This window comes from Xylocopa sonorina, chromosome 18 (assembly GCF_050948175.1).
Source record: "Xylocopa sonorina isolate GNS202 chromosome 18, iyXylSono1_principal, whole genome shotgun sequence".
In the NCBI taxonomy this organism is placed as follows: Eukaryota; Metazoa; Arthropoda; class Insecta; order Hymenoptera; family Apidae; genus Xylocopa; species Xylocopa sonorina.
In genome coordinates this window covers 3,324,924-3,340,242 of record NC_135210.1, presented here as the reverse complement: position 1 = coordinate 3,340,242, position 15,319 = coordinate 3,324,924, and the positions used below count along the sequence as shown (strand labels likewise).

Here is a 15,319-nt window from a genome sequence, read left to right as displayed (position 1 = left end):
AATAAAACTATAGAAATATACAATAAATTACAATAAAACTAAGAAAATGTATAACAAATTACAGTATGTTGGTGTTAATGTAATTTATTGTATATTTCAATAACTTTATTGTAATTTCTTGTATATTTCAGTATTTGTATAGTAATTTATTGTATATTTCATTAGTGTTATTGTAATTTCTTGTATATTTCTTGCTTTAGAAGTAAGAGAGAGAAAGATGCTATAAGAAGGAGTGAGACGGATGATACAGAGCCTCCTTTAGAACCCCTGGCGCCATCTCTGTAAAAAGTGCTGAACTAAATCGGCAACCAGTTTCAGCCTATTCCACAGAGATGGCGCCACGGGTTCTAGAGGAGGGTCCCTAACATCTGTCTCACTCTTTAATATAGCTTTTCATATATCTTTCTCTCTCTCTTGCTTCCAAAGCGGGAAATATACAAGAAAATGCAACAAAATTACTAAAATATATAATATATTATAATAAAACTATTGAAATATGCAAGAAATCGAAAGGATAGTTTAATCTACCTTCATTTCCTACAATTTTATGAACGTAACTTAGATTAATTAGTATGTAAGGATTGTATGCAATATGTACATTGTATTTAAGTATTAATAAATATCTATATACTATTAATTAATTGTTTAATCATTTAAAAACCTGTCCAGCACTCCTAGAATGACCAATCCCAATCCTTAAACGAGAAGAAACTCGTAAAAACAGCCCTGAACCCAAATAAAGTAACTAGAAGTATAAATAATCGCGCCTATAACTCAATAATTCCTGGAAAATGACGTCACTTCCGGGTAGCTCCAAAATTCTCAGAATTCTCGGTGACGTCATTTCCGGGAAGTGGCACGTTCGAATACCTCCTCATATGTTATGTTCTCCTGATACATTCGCAATTTTTCGACCGAAAATCTGAAAATCTGACTTTGGTGACGTCACAGGGGGCTCCTGGCAATTCCAGGAATTCTTGATGACGTCATTTCCAAGAAGTGGCACGTTCGGATACCTCCTATGACGTCATGTTCTCCTGATACATTGCCGATTTTTCGACCAACAATTTGAGAATCCAAGTTTGATGACGTCACAGGGGTTCTTGGTAATTCCAGGAATTCTTGATGACGTCATTTCCAAGAAGTGGCACTATCCGGATACCTCCTATGACGTCATGTTCTCCTGATACATTGTCGATTTTTCGAACAAAATCTCGAAAATCCGACTTTGTATCAGGAGAACATGACGTCATAGGAGGTATCCGAATAGTGCCACTTCTTGGAAATGACGTCATCGGGAATTCCTGGAATTTCGGCGATTCTTGGGAGTGACGTCATTTTCCTAGAAGTGGCGCGAATACCTCCTATGACGTCATGTTCTCCTGATACTTTGTCGATTTTCGAGATTTTAGTCGAAAAATCGGCAATGTATCAGGAGAACATGACGTCATAGGAGGTATCCGAACGTGCCACTTCTTGGAAATGACGTCATCAAGAATTCCTGGAATTCTCGGGAACCCCCTGTGACGTCATCAAAGTCAGATTTTCAGATTTTCGGTCGAAAAATTGCGAATGTATCAGGAGAACATGATGTTAGAGGAGGTATCCGAACGTGCCACTAACCGGAAATGACGTCACAGAGAATTCCCGGAAGTGACGTCATATACTTAGAATTTCCCTTGTTAAATCTCTTATTGCTACTTGTGAATATGACAAGGAAAAGGGAATGGTAGCGGATAAAGTTAATGGTAAATGATGAAACTCATTCTATTCCTTTTAAATAGTTTATTTATTTATTTAAATTAATAATACATACGCTACAGACTAGGATTTCAATGTATTTCTTAAAATAATTATACGTATAATACAAAAATTTACATATCCAACACTATAATTCTACTCTACGATACATAGTACATTAATAATATAAAAATTTGTTTAAAATACATGTATACAACGTTTATGAATAATATAATATAATAGTATCTTAAATTAAAATCCATGCTGCTTGATAGAAGAGATTTTCTTGAGCTCTAATGGTCCCTGTAAAGTGCTCTAGTTTGTGGTATCTGTAAAAGGAAGAAAATACAATCAATTAATAAATTAAAGTGTTCTAATTAAATGTAGTATTATATTCTATTTACCATTATACTTTATTACCTTCAATTTGTAACAATATCCTGTTTAAAAATGTTTTTATTGCTCCTGGTGCCATCTCTATGGAAAATACTTAAACTGGTCGTCCACAATCGACGATGAAGTGAACTACTTTGTGGCGGTAGCACCTTTAAATGGTAAGAACTTTTCCAAGAGAAAAATTGGTAAAAACCAAAAAACAGACCATCTATATCGAAAACGACGCGCCTATTATGATTATTAACTTCTCTGTGTACTATACAGAGGATATTTTAAGTCATACATGATGTATCGCACATGGATTTATAATAATTAATTAAAAAATATGTGTAGCTTGCAAGTTCGAAGCCTGGGCCATGCTAAGGGATGAATTCTAGTCGATGGAATGGACGATGAAACGATTAATCACATAATTTTGTCTTATGTTTCAATAAATAATGGTAATTACAAGTATATTAATAAGTATTTATAAATAATACATATTACAAAGAGATGTATAGCTTTAATTATTCATATAATCTTTAAAATTACTTATCTGGATTCTATCATCCTGAAACCGATCATTAAAACCATTGAAGACTCCCTTTAATTAAATTAATATGGTCTGTAACAGAAATCTTATCGAAAAATTATCAAAATTAATAATTAAATTTCAACCAGATACACAGAATTAAAATAATTTTCCTTTGTCACGTTCAAATTCGCAGATTACGCGAATTGCGCTGGTCACACTCGCAACAAAACTGATCGCATGTAAACAAACAGAGCGAACGACTTGGTAACTGTACAGAGTGGAGCGTGCCGTTGATTGAACGTATAAAATACTCGGAGAAACGAAATTCTAACGGTCGATTATGGCGAGCAACGATGAGACTGATTCAGGCTGCTCCACTCACCGTTTCGGTAAGCCTTGCCCTTATTTCTTAAGTTTCACAGTGAAATAGCGCCAAGTATCAACGTTTCCGACGATATTTCTAACGTGAAATGATTTTGGGTACGCGCAATTAGGAACGCTACGTGCTGAACAAGTTCTGGAACAAATTAGAGAGCTACAAGATATACTTCAAGCACACCAGTCGGCTATCGTTGAACAGACACAGGAAAACGAGGTATTTTCAACAGTTGGAACCTTTAAAGATATTCGTGGCATACTTTATAATTCTTCGATTATATATTTCTGCCAGTTTCTGAAAAATAGAGCAGCTGCCATGAAGAGAACATGCGATTCAGAGATGAAAATCAACGAACAACTTGAGATAGAGCTACAAGAATTAGAACGTGAAAATCGCCGTCTATTACTTGAGAGTGCAAATGGTAAAAAATTGATCAACGGGTAAGAGATTCAACCGTTCACGCTTCCATAATTTCACGCAACAACCGATCGACTAGAACGTGCACAGAATTTACACAGACAATAATACAGATATTTTAATCCCACGCATCGGGCACAAAAGTGATCCAGACCACAGGATTAGAAACTGATCAATATGAAAAAATAGTTGTATGTAACGTTTATTTGTTCATTGCGATCGCTTCACGTTAATCTGTTGATGACAGTGAATGTTTAAGAATCAAGGAACTGAAAGCTGCGTGTGAAGATCTTGAAAAAGAAATAGCCGAAATAAACGGGCAACATACGAGCCTCCTCGAGCAACAGGTAATATATTATTTCATAGTAAACTTCACTTTGTACGTCCTCGAAAAATATATTTAATATTTAGCGAGAGATTATGCCATCTACAATTTTACTTTCAATAATATTTCTACACCAAAATTGTAAAGTTTAAAAAACTGCTGAGAATATGCTGAATAATTAGTAATTTAAACATAAAATTTCTCAGGCTGCTACTTGTATCAAATCTGAACAAAAGATCAATCCGTCTCCTCCATCAAGACCGACAAACGACGACGTTACTGAGCTATTAAAAAAATTGCAAGAGGTGCGAAATCAAAGAGTAAGCACACAAAACAAAGCTACTGAACTCGAGCAACAGCTGGCAACTCTGTTGGAAGAGAATAACACACTGGAAGAACAACTGAACGTTCTACGTTGGGAAGAACAATACGTAAAGGATCTACAAGACGAAAGAAACACGCTCGAAGAAGTAAAGTAAGCGTCTGTGAAAATCCCTGATCAAATTTCGATAGCCGAAAATTGTAGGCAACTTTTCTTTCGTAGACGAGGCCAGTTATGTGGACGATGTTTACGGGGAATGAAATCTAAGCCCTACGGTGGCGATGGTCAATGCGACTCTGAGTTATCATCTCTGGTAACTTATCTTTCTTATTTCGTTTAATTCCAAGATAATCACTCGCTATAATTTCGTTTGCATTTCAGGATTCAAATGGCAAAGGTGAAGTATCGAACGACCTGAAACATCCCTGTACACTTTTTAAATTACCAGCGTTTCGTCGAAGGAACAATGCATCTACGTCATCCACTAAATCACTGCAAGAGGAACTAGAGATGTCGGGAGAATTTAATAAATTTCCAAGTCTAACATCCGAAGATCTTGAAGAGCAGCAAAAATTGCCGGAAAAAATAGATTTTCCTTCACCACCCACAGAAATCTCTGAAGTCAAACAAGAAACTAATCAACCAGCCGAAGAACGCGTCAATAATATCAGAAGCGGGGTCCAACGAAGAATATATCACTTAGATTATTTGTCCGTAACCGTAAAAAAAAGAGCCCGTTGATGATTAAATTCGGCTATTGTATAGTTCGTATACTTTGTACATTTAGACTCTAATTTAATACAAATATTTTTCTATCGATTAAAAAACTTTGTTGTAAAAAGAAATAATAAATTTCTATCTAAATAAATTCTAGTTCTACTAAATAATTTCCAATTCCTATAAATTGTTTTACCCGTGTCAATATACTTTATTAGTGGTCGCAATGAGTTCGAGACACTGCGACAGCTGAAGAGGATCTAAGTAGAGCGCGTGGTATCGCACAATTATATACTTCTAACAACCTCCATTGAATATTTCACGTATATAAAGAAGTATTAAATTGTCTCTGTTTATAACTCAATTAATGGTATATTTAAAAAATTGTTGCATATTGAATGGTTTTTCTTTTATAAAAAAAATGTATAACAGAATATTTGTTACAATTTCATTATAAAGTTATTGTAGCATTTAATTTCTTTTTAAATAGATAAATCACAGAAATAAGAAGTAAATCACAAACCTATAGTATAAGAACGACCACCAGGATTATGAACAGGTCCTGGGATAGGTTCGCTAATACACCATTCGTACCAGACATTTTTCGAGTTACACTGACGCCAAAAATGAACGACTACTTGGTCCCCAGCTTTCAACTGTACTGGCTCCTATAATAAATAAGTAACATCACGCGTTGCGTCTTTTGAAAGGAAAAGTTTATCTTACCTTAATTGGAAAAAAGATAGGAAACCAGCTGAACATTCCAGGACTGTGTGTACTTGGTTCTATGCTTAATGTAACGTTCTTGAATAAAACTGTATCAAAATATCCGGAAAACCCATGTAGTACACAATTCTGTCGTACTTTGAATACCTTAGTACTGTACCTCGAATTATCGATAACTTTTTCTAAAAATGTGAGAACAATCAAAATCTGGATCGACTAATGTAAAATAAATATTATAATAATAAACATCAGTGTTTTACTAACCGCTATTTGGATGATTAAAGGTAAATAAAGGTTGCGGTTTTGCTATATCATACTTATTCTGAAGATGAACTACATACAATGTTTCAAAATGAGATAAAGGATGTTTGTCTTTAGGTCTGCATTGTCTCACTTCATTGTATAATTTCGATGATTGTACGGGGGCAATGTACGATGTGTATGAAGTTGGTATACATATGCCATCAGCTGGATATGAGAAACTCGTATTAAAAGGCTTAGAAAAATAAGTATCGAAATTGCAATACTTTTAACAAAATAATAATGTACCCTTTAAAAATCGTTGAACACCATCTAAACATTCCGGTGAAAGTTCATTGTCACCAAAAGATCCAAGTAATTCCGATACTATAATATCAGCATTTTCAGGAGGATTCCATTCTCTCATATCGCAGGACACTACTGTAACTTTGTCGTCCCATAAATCTTTCTCTAGCGCTTGTAAACTGTATGCAAACATGTTAAACAATTATATTTGTACATAATCTGCATAAAATTTACAGTAATTGAACCCTTACGTTAATACAGCATTCGGATTTTTTTCTACAGCATATATCTTTACAGGTTGATTAGCCAATTCACTTGCATTTAAAGACGCATGGACAAGTGGCCCTCTTCCAGCTCCAACTACCATTATTATACTAAAAATTAAAGTAGAATGTTATGCTTTCAAATCGACAGTAACCGATTTTGGATTAGTTATAACATATAGGGTACATTTTTTTCTGTTTATCTTCCGTTTTGTCTACGATGTCACAAATTGCTTGATAAATGGCAGTTTGATATTGTGCATATTTAATAGGGTCCTTTTCAAATGTTTCATATGTTTGGGATTCGAGATTATCCATAAGCGGTTGTAAAGGACATTGCAAAAAATCTTCGTAGCCTCGAGCGTATCTTTCAAATGGTCCATCCGCTTCGCAACCCTACGCGAAAATGGTCAAGTTAAATTGGGAACACTTCAAATAAATTGCTATCATCCAAGAAGAAAATAAATACAAATACACTCTTACTTTCCATAAGTACTCCAAATAATTATGATAATAAGTAATACTCTGATAACGATTTTGTCCTGTAAGTACAAATTGTACTTCTAGCGAGGAAAATCTTTTCACTAATGCCTGGTGAGCCTTACTTAACACAGGATATCCTTTCTTATTCGTAATAAATAAGGTAGTTGGTAAGATCAAACATTTAACTGGTTCTCCTAGCCACCTATCAATCTTACAGTTAAATCAACTTTATTAAATTTAAGTTTTTATGTTATCAATAGCACGTCTAGAAAATAATCATTTTTGGATACCTCTTCTGGATCAGGAAGATCATGGCTTACAATTAACGCAACACCTATTTTCCTATTATAGTCACAGATTATTCTGAAGGCATTCCACCATTCCCAAGGACTCTCCGCTGTATCACAACTTTCTTCTCTATAAGAATAAGCTTGTTTAATTGGATTTTCCATGGGTACTTGAACCCACATCTACAATGAAACGTAAACAAAATTGTAAATTACAACCATACGCGCATAGTCCACTTGTACTATTGATTAGCACACCTGTAAAGCGCACGCGCTGGAAACTTTATCATAAATAACTCTGGCCAGATTTGCATTATGTTCTATTCCTTTCGTCAACTTAAACGTTACTCCTACCAGACCTAAGTGACTCGCCAAAGTTAATTCCTGTTTTAAAGTTTCTTCGCTGTTCTTCCTTAGCGTTGGATCCTTCGAATCGACTCTTATGTACGGCGATAATTTACCGATGATTAAAGTATTCCAATCTGAGGACCGAATGATAATGTCAATCCCGCTGCAAGCACTACAGTTTTAAGCCTACCTACCAGAGCTGGATAGAAGTATGTCCGGTCTAGTGAATGGACCAATGCGTTCTTTTGCTACTCCGGAAAGGAATTCCCTTTTAAACAGGGGATGCACAAGTGGAACGCATATAAATTCATACCTGCAAGTAATAATAAGTAATAATAAATTTCCTTTCCGCTGAGAGGGCAAACAATACCATTCTCACACTTTTTTTACTCACTTTGATGAGTTTGCTGTAAAAAGACAATTACTTAAGTCCGGTACTGCACAAAAGTCTAGACCACAGGAGACTGATCTCTGATTTGACATTGTGCCTCAGCATTAAACGTAAAAATTGATTCCTATGTGAAAGATGTTGCTACTATTAAACAATATTTAACGGTTCATAACTTTATTTTACAAACACTCGGTACTACCACGGTATACTGCTATAAAAAAAAATTACTACACGGTGCATACAATTTCATACGTTTACATTTTTAATCGCGCGTGGAATTGTCCTTCGCTATAAATACCTTAACGAAACGATCAACGTTCTATCGATAACGTAAATGGTTCAATTCTCATACATTTTGTTGATGAAAATAGCAAGAAAATTACAAATCGCTACACGCTAGTTACGAATGACACGTGTTGGGATAATGGTAAAGAGAACAGAGGTTCTCAAATTGGGTGCTGTGGCACCCTTGGGTGCCGCGTGCGATGCTATGGGTGCCGCGACAATAATATTTAATTTTCGAAAATTGACCAAACTTAATTACAAAAACGTAGAGGAGACAATGAAAATTTTAAACGATCTTTTTCCTATACATATCTTTTCTTTCCTCTCTCATACTTTTCTCATCGCATACTCGCTCTGTGCACTCGCAAGGCAGCACAGATGTCTGCTCGTTGCATACATTTTGCTTTCAATATCTTTTTCTTAATTATTCTCTACATTTTAACTCTTTTTAGCCCCTATTAGTCGCCTCTTACGACAAGCAGGGGATACTGTGGGTGCATTCTGATCCCCACCGCACAGGGATTCCTTTCCTAGGCATTTAAACCGTTTTAAGGACTACTTTGCCGCGAGATCTTTTCAGCGATTAAAACTTGAGAACCACTGGTATAGAGTAAAAAGTATCAAAGTTATTTTCATTGAAGTTAAGAGAAAAAAAGGCGAATATTCTTTTTTAATCTATGCAGGTTGAAGATATCTGTTACGTTCCGTGATGACTTCAATTTGCTCTACAAAGAAAGATCTCCAATTCAGGAATCTAAATTTAATTGCTGCACAGAAATTAATAGCTACAAATCACATTTACCTGATATAATAGATTCGTCTATCGTAGATTATCTTAAGAAAATTAAAACGTTCTTTGTACTCTCTCTGGAGTACGTTGTTCGTTTGAGATTGGAGAACAAAGTGTATTGCAATTTTTCGTAGACGCTCGTGGAATCATAAACGCAAGCATCTAGTATAACGGCATCGACCAATTAGAAACGAATACCGGATTTTGGCATCGATCATTTTAAACGCAGCTTTTAATGATCTAGTTCAAGGTAGACGCTTGGTGACTCCATTTCCTTGAGCTTTCCGTTTTGCCTCCTTTTCTTGAGCTACGGTTGAGCCTGCTGATTTTTCGGTAAGTAATCTTTCATTTTTTTTCCTCAGCTCGAAGGGATGATCGTGCGCTCTGAAAATTTCTAACGCCACGCGGATTACGTTAGCCGGATGCGAACAGAAATTCTAACAATAATAAGGACTTTGAAAAACGTAGCAATAGTCACATTGCACGGCGTCGTTTGGTACGCGAAACATCAGTCGGACAAATTCAAATGTTTAACTCCCGTTTTGTTTGTACATAGAGCACTTTATTTTTACGCCTACGTGGAACACGATGCGAACGACCACCAAGTTCTTATTTACTTGCGTGAAACTCGCGTAGCTTTCGAAATAAACGGGAATTATTTAAGACTTTCTTCGTGTCGGAAATAGACGTCCTTTCGGACTCCATTTATAAATTAAAAGTGAGCACTCCGCGCTCGATATTGCGCGATTTATTTTGAAACAATACAATTGTCTATAAATAATCGTATGTTGCTTTCAGAAAATAAAAATTTCATTACATTTCGTTGCGGTGAATAAATTATATTCAATGTAACGCACGCGGAACTGATACATTGTAATTAAATGGAGGATGATATTTGGTATTATTGCAAGATATTTATTGTACATTCTCTTTTAGGGAAAATGTCTTTCAATCGTGGTATAAAACGTGACTCCTTTGGGAATCGGAACTTCAATAACCGAGGAGGCGGTGGCGGTGGAAGTAGCGGCGGAGGAAGAGTTAGTAACATGGGAGGAAGTGGCGGTGGTATGAGCGGCGGAATGGGAGGCGGAGGCAATGGCGGAGGTGGTGGAAGCGGAGGAATGAATCCATGGGAAGGAGGGATGATGCCCGGCAGAGGGATTCTGCCAACACCTAATAACAATTTGTCTTTAGCGTCGCCTCAAGCACAGTTAGCGATAGCTAGTAATCTGCTAACGAACTTACTCCGCAGTCAGCAAGAAGTACAACCACAGGTAGAAGAATTTTTTGTGTAGCGGAACACTTAGATTAGCCGACGCAATGTACAGATCATCATAAGCGGCACTTTACACTTTTACAGCAGGTGCCATCGCTCCTCAGTCTTGGCAATAATTTTTCTGGACCAGGACCAAATTTCCCGAACCAACAGAACTTTTCTTCGGGGCGGTTTAACGATCGTCCTGTTAGGCATCCTATGAAGAATCAACGAGCCCAACCATATAACAAGGTATGAACATGTAATTCTTCTTTAGTAAGCGGAGCAGTTTGAACGGAAAATTATAAGGGCAATTTTTAGTCCACACTTCTTTCTTTTTTTTATATACATCAAACAACACCAATCGTTAGCTTGAAAGTTTGAAATTCTCCTTTTTATGTTCATTGATCGATACATTAATGAGGCTTTCAGTCAGTGGATTACATGCTACATGGCTATCCTCTGCAGTTATTAAATGTAAACAATTCGTACCGCTGGACTAGCTTTGCCACACATGATTTTCACATAGGAGAACTAATTATCATCGCAACGTTATTTCGTTAAGAAACACGGTAACAAGACGTGTATTGGTTTCAATATAGAATTTCTCATTTTTAGTAGTGGAAGTTAACCGTGACTTTGTGCAACAAATTTCAGTGTACAGAACATGCAAGTATGTTTCTCCTTCGACTTGGTTCATTTGTAATCAACCTAAGTCTTCTATTCGTCATTGCAGCTAAAATTGATGGAAGAACTGTATTCAAAAGTATTAACGGAAACCTTACATTGTTCACCATTTTAACTTCTTCTTCTTGTTGATTATTTTTCATTCAGGTTTACTGAACTATGTTCAAAGGAAAAAAAGTATACGTGTTTTTATAAATATCATATCTTATGATCAGTAAGATCATTGCCTGTACAAAGTTAGATGATGCGATGATTGTATGCATCTTCAACTGTCTACTACTATTTTCCTTTCCCCTTCCACTGGATTGTGGATGCACTGACCTTTGACGTTCATTGGAACGTTAAACACGTCCTGCTTCCGAATTTGAGTAGAATATTTTTCTCCCTCAAACATCCCAATGGTTGCAAAACCGAATTCGATTCGAGAAGAATCGCAATTACGTCAGTTACTTCTCATGATGGTTTGGTCACTTGACCTACATGATGACTAGATGGGCAATCGCGCCCGTGATGGCCCTGCTGGGCGACGTGGTCCATCTGCACAACAATCTCGTGCACCCCAGTCTGGCAGTCAGCGTATGAATGGAAACCAAACTCAGCATCGCAACGATAAATCTTCTAAACCAATTCCTGCCTCTAAACAAAATCAGACTGCCAAAAAGGAACAGCAGGATGTTAAGACCTCTGATAATGAAAAAGCAGAAGCACCTGCTGTAACAAGGTAAGCCTCCTGGTGATTGTTGAATAGTTTCTTCAAACTTCAGTAAGTCTCATTCTGTCACCTATCTCTGTGTATGTACGGTGTTTCTTACGTACATAGATCGGATACGTTTATCTTACATTATAATTGCTAAACAATTAGCATTGCGTCCTTTCTCTTGTCTGACTTTTAAAAAATTAAGTATTACATACATACGTATATACATGTATATATACATATGTTTACATATTATATTGTATATATTCACTCTTCATTGTTGATCAAATTCAACTCACATTTCAAATTTAAATTAGAGTACCTACACTTAGTATATCATAATCGCATAAATTGTTCCCCGATATGCTCTTCTTTCAACCGCACATTGTCCAAATATTTAGTCATAATAAATAGGCTGATTAAATTTTGGTACAGTTACTAGAAGTGTGAGTTTATCTTCGTTTGATTTAATATAATGCCCAATTTCTTTCTAGTTATCGATATTGAAAAAGTTTGTGTACACATGTTTTTTTTACTAAAACACACATATTAAACAGATATAATATTTATATCACGTTAAAGAGTATATAATACTACAACGTTCAACGCTCGCAATTGTAATAAAAATATTCTACTTGTTTCTTTATGCTAGCGAAGAGACTGAGAAAGCTGGAGAGAAGACAGTTGAAGTGAAGAAAGAAGAACAGGAAATCGATGATCAAACTGTTGAGGCAGAAACCGAAGAGGCAGGAGATAAGCCTCAGGAAGAAGCGGAGCAAAAGTCAGACAAGCCAGTGGCAGAGGAAGGAACACCGAAGGATTCGAATACGTCTACGAAGGATGAAAAGGATTCAAAGATAACTGGCAAGAAATCGGAAGCTAGACACGCTGAAAGTCGTTACGCGGAGGTTCCAATGAGCCATATGTTTTGTCATATTTGTAACAAACATATGTGGGATGGATATGTACGTACGTTGCGTTCGTCTTTAATTGTTAATCAAGTTCAAACAACAGCTACTTTTTATTTTCTATAGTCTTTCGAGAATCATTTGCGAGGACGAGCGCATCAACTGATGATGGAAAAGTTGGATGAGTCGTATAAACTGAAGGTAGATCTGATGAGGCACGAATTGAGAGTAGCGGAAGAGCAACGTGAACTTAGCTTGACTAATTCGAAACGACGTGGTAAAAAAGTAGGTGTACGCACAAGTATAATAGCAAACTCGTGAATGATTGAAGATTCGCATATCATGGAATCTTGTATATTTGTAGGTTTCCGTGGATCTTAACGTGCGAGAATACTGCACGATGTGCGACTTAAATTTCTATGGAACATTATCCACGCATAGAAAGAGTGAGAAACATCAACAACTGAAAACATTTTTGCATCCCAGATGTTTTCCGTGCCTGAAAGAATTCCCATCGCGTATCGAATATGACGAACACTGTCTAACTCCCGGTCACATGAAGAATGCTGTACAGTGCGAAGAGCAGCGAAAAAATAAAAAGAAAGGTACGTGAAAAGTTTAAATAATGCGATTTTTATTTTACATCTCTTTCTCTTTTCGTAGAAAAACTTGCCAAAGGAGAAGCGGAAGTGCGCACCGCGGAAGATGAAGAAAAAGATGTTGGTCCTGATAATAAAAATGAAAAGGAAGAAGATACTTCAGGCGAACAAGAATACATTACAGACATTGTTGAGAATCTAAGTGAAAAGAAATTCAAAATACCATCTTACAAATACTGTCGGCAAAATCAAGTTTCTATTGGTAAGTATTTCCATCATTTCGTATATATAAACGTTGTCCCTTTATTGTATTCGAATTTATAAAACCAATTTACTGCTATCTCTCTTAGGAAAATCTATGGTAAAAGAAGTTCAAGGATTTTATTGCGAAAAGTGTAGACGATTCATGCTACTAGCCGATGATATGAGCGCTCATTTACGTAGCATCACTCATTATCGAAACTTCGTGCAAGAGGTAAAGGCTTTAACAACGAGTACAGAAACAACAGAGCAGAAACCGGCTACAAAATCTGAGGCTAGTGAAAACGCTCAAGAAAGTGATAAAGAATACGAGGGTAGTTGGAAGCGTCGCAAAGTAGCTAATTCCGAGGACGAGAATAACGCTGAAGTACAAGAAATACAGGAAAACAGTAGCGAAAGCACAAATGCCCAAAAGAAACCGGACGGGGATGAAAAATATGATCCACTCGAAGCTGATGCGGAATCTGAAGAAGAAGAAGCTCCTCGCGATGTCGAGAACACGAGCGAGCAGCCATCGCCAAATGTTACTAGCACTAGTACCCCAGAAAAGAAAACACCGGTTGACAAAATGTGGGCCGATATTGATAACGATAACGAGGCTGAAATAGGTAATTTAATTGACGATGGAGAGGAGAAAGAGCAACATGCTGTTGATCACGAGAAGCCCATGACCCCAAAACTAGAAAGAGATCCGAGTCCTCAAATAAAACCAATGCGTGGTCGAGGAGGTTTCACCCGCGGACGTGGCGGCAGTCCTCGAGCACGAAGAGCTCGACGATAAAAAGTGATCTCTATTCTAAGTATGAGAATAAGTTTGGGTATAATGTAATGTAAAAATATATCATCTAGTGATATATTTATGGTACTAGATTACATTAGTTTGTTCGAGCTCTCGAAGGCATCAATGTTTCAATATCTGACTTTTTATTATGCCTTTTAACAAATTAAAATAGAAATTTGCCATAATTAGAAGATTTATGGCTGATCTTTTTACATGTATGAATAGTATGTACTGTAATAATTATGCGTTGTCAATGTGTGGGAATAAACGTGGACAAATTTATAATGAACGTACCCAAGCTTATTCGAAACCGTTTAAGTACATATGTATTACCATTCACCGTGAACTGTAGTCCGTAGCTTGTTAAACGAAGTAATAGAGTTCAGAAGTAAGGAAAACGATAAAGAGGTATGCTTTTACGGTACTGACATTGGTCTTGTAACTATTCTATATTAGGAGATGCAATTAATATTCAGTTAATTAAAGTATATTTGTGTTATTTTATGTAATAATCATAACGTGACACTATCGTAAGATTCATTCCTACCAAGGCTAAGACGAAGAACTTGAAAAATATCTTGCAATAAAATTAAGATACCGATATGAATTTTATGCAGTTTGTGCATATTTGTAATAAAATATCTGTAATCAAAGTCCACGATGATAAATATGATACATCATAACGATTTCTTATTTTCTTTACAAAGATAGAAACTTTAATTGTAAGTCATACTTCTCTTTTGTGACGTATAAGATGTAAAAAAATTTATGTATAAAGAATGCACGTCTCATTCAATAATGGCCTTACAAATTACTGGAATTTTTTAATCCAATACAATAACAAGCGTTCTACTTTTAAAGTTGATATTATAATCACTCTGAAGTAGTTTAATTTATAATGAAGTTTGCGTCCATGAATAGGATGGTTCTGACAGTTGTATGTCTTAATAATGAATGGTATGTAATATTCGTAATTTCTTTGTATTACTCTTATTTGTATAAGAATCATGCAAAATGGTGATTGTCTATTAAAGCACTTAAATGTAAAAAGTATACATTTTTTCATTCCACCATTGGATCACTCTGTATTTGTGTCTAGAAAGTATCAGATAATAAACAATTTAAAAAAAGGATTTGAAAACTGTTTTGTAATGTATCCTCTAGATGTTAATACTTTCTAAACGTCTGTCCTATTTATATAT

General features: G+C 35.9%; 3 protein-coding genes across 5 annotated transcripts; 2 read left to right on the top strand and 1 right to left on the bottom strand.

The window, feature by feature from the left end:
• Positions 1 to 3,094: 3,094 nt before the first annotated feature.
• On the top strand, positions 3,095 to 4,834 carry LOC143431486 (uncharacterized). Its single transcript, XM_076908259.1, has 6 exons — positions 3,095 to 3,245; positions 3,321 to 3,469; positions 3,694 to 3,793; positions 3,978 to 4,246; positions 4,316 to 4,406; positions 4,475 to 4,834. Exons 2-6 carry the CDS (start codon positions 3,345 to 3,347, stop codon positions 4,832 to 4,834), a joined length of 945 nt encoding a protein of 314 aa, XP_076764374.1. The 5' UTR covers positions 3,095 to 3,245; positions 3,321 to 3,344.
• Positions 4,835 to 5,160: 326 nt separating this feature from the next.
• On the bottom strand, positions 5,161 to 8,062 carry Csul (protein arginine N-methyltransferase 5). 2 transcript variants are annotated; one of them, XM_076908402.1, is made up of 11 exons: positions 7,858 to 8,060; positions 7,658 to 7,776; positions 7,374 to 7,597; positions 7,119 to 7,298; positions 6,829 to 7,038; positions 6,533 to 6,741; positions 6,334 to 6,456; positions 6,086 to 6,261; positions 5,801 to 6,004; positions 5,537 to 5,718; positions 5,161 to 5,478 (listed from the first exon to the last, which is right to left on the bottom strand). In XM_076908402.1, the coding sequence occupies exons 1-11, from the start codon at positions 7,944 to 7,946 to the stop codon at positions 5,326 to 5,328; spliced, it is 1,869 nt and encodes a 622-aa protein (XP_076764517.1). In that variant the 5' UTR covers positions 7,947 to 8,060; the 3' UTR covers positions 5,161 to 5,325. The 2 variants fall into 2 exon arrangements, with proteins under 2 accessions (XP_076764517.1, XP_076764519.1); XM_076908404.1 differs by lacking the exon at positions 6,829 to 7,038 and having other exon boundaries at positions 7,858 to 8,062.
• Positions 8,063 to 9,112: 1,050 nt separating this feature from the next.
• On the top strand, positions 9,113 to 15,167 carry Pep (Protein on ecdysone puffs). Of its 2 annotated transcripts, none has more exons than XM_076908353.1 (9): positions 9,113 to 9,262; positions 9,866 to 10,203; positions 10,293 to 10,436; positions 11,363 to 11,592; positions 12,221 to 12,533; positions 12,603 to 12,761; positions 12,841 to 13,081; positions 13,140 to 13,337; positions 13,426 to 15,167. In XM_076908353.1, the coding sequence occupies exons 2-9, from the start codon at positions 9,871 to 9,873 to the stop codon at positions 14,115 to 14,117; spliced, it is 2,310 nt and encodes a 769-aa protein (XP_076764468.1). In that variant the 5' UTR covers positions 9,113 to 9,262; positions 9,866 to 9,870; the 3' UTR covers positions 14,118 to 15,167. The 2 variants fall into 2 exon arrangements, with proteins under 2 accessions (XP_076764468.1, XP_076764467.1); XM_076908352.1 differs by having other exon boundaries at positions 10,290 to 10,436.
• Positions 15,168 to 15,319: the final 152 nt, after the last annotated feature.

Bases quoted from the DNA above. Each gene is read 5' to 3' on its own strand.
- LOC143431486 (XM_076908259.1), top strand. From the start codon at position 3,345: ATGAAGAGAACATGCGATTCAGAGATGAAAATCAACGAACAACTTGAG. The intron at 4,247-4,315 runs GTAAGCGTCTGT...TTTCTTTCGTAG, and splicing joins AACACGCTCGAAGAAGTAAA to ACGAGGCCAGTTATGTGGAC. The intron at 4,407-4,474 runs GTAACTTATCTT...TTTGCATTTCAG, and splicing joins ACTCTGAGTTATCATCTCTG to GATTCAAATGGCAAAGGTGA.
- Pep (XM_076908352.1), top strand. From the start codon at position 9,871: ATGTCTTTCAATCGTGGTATAAAACGTGACTCCTTTGGGAATCGGAAC. The intron at 10,204-10,289 runs GTAGAAGAATTT...ACACTTTTACAG, and splicing joins AGCAAGAAGTACAACCACAG to CAGGTGCCATCGCTCCTCAG. The intron at 12,534-12,602 runs GTACGTACGTTG...TATTTTCTATAG, and splicing joins AACATATGTGGGATGGATAT to TCTTTCGAGAATCATTTGCG.
- Csul (XM_076908402.1), bottom strand. From the start codon at position 7,946: ATGTCAAATCAGAGATCAGTCTCCTGTGGTCTAGACTTTTGTGCAGTA. The intron at 6,457-6,532 runs GTACCCTATATG...TTTAATTTTTAG, and splicing joins GAAGATAAACAGAAAAAAAT to TATAATAATGGTAGTTGGAG. The intron at 6,005-6,085 runs GTACATTATTAT...TCTCATATCCAG, and splicing joins TGTTCAACGATTTTTAAAGG to CTGATGGCATATGTATACCA.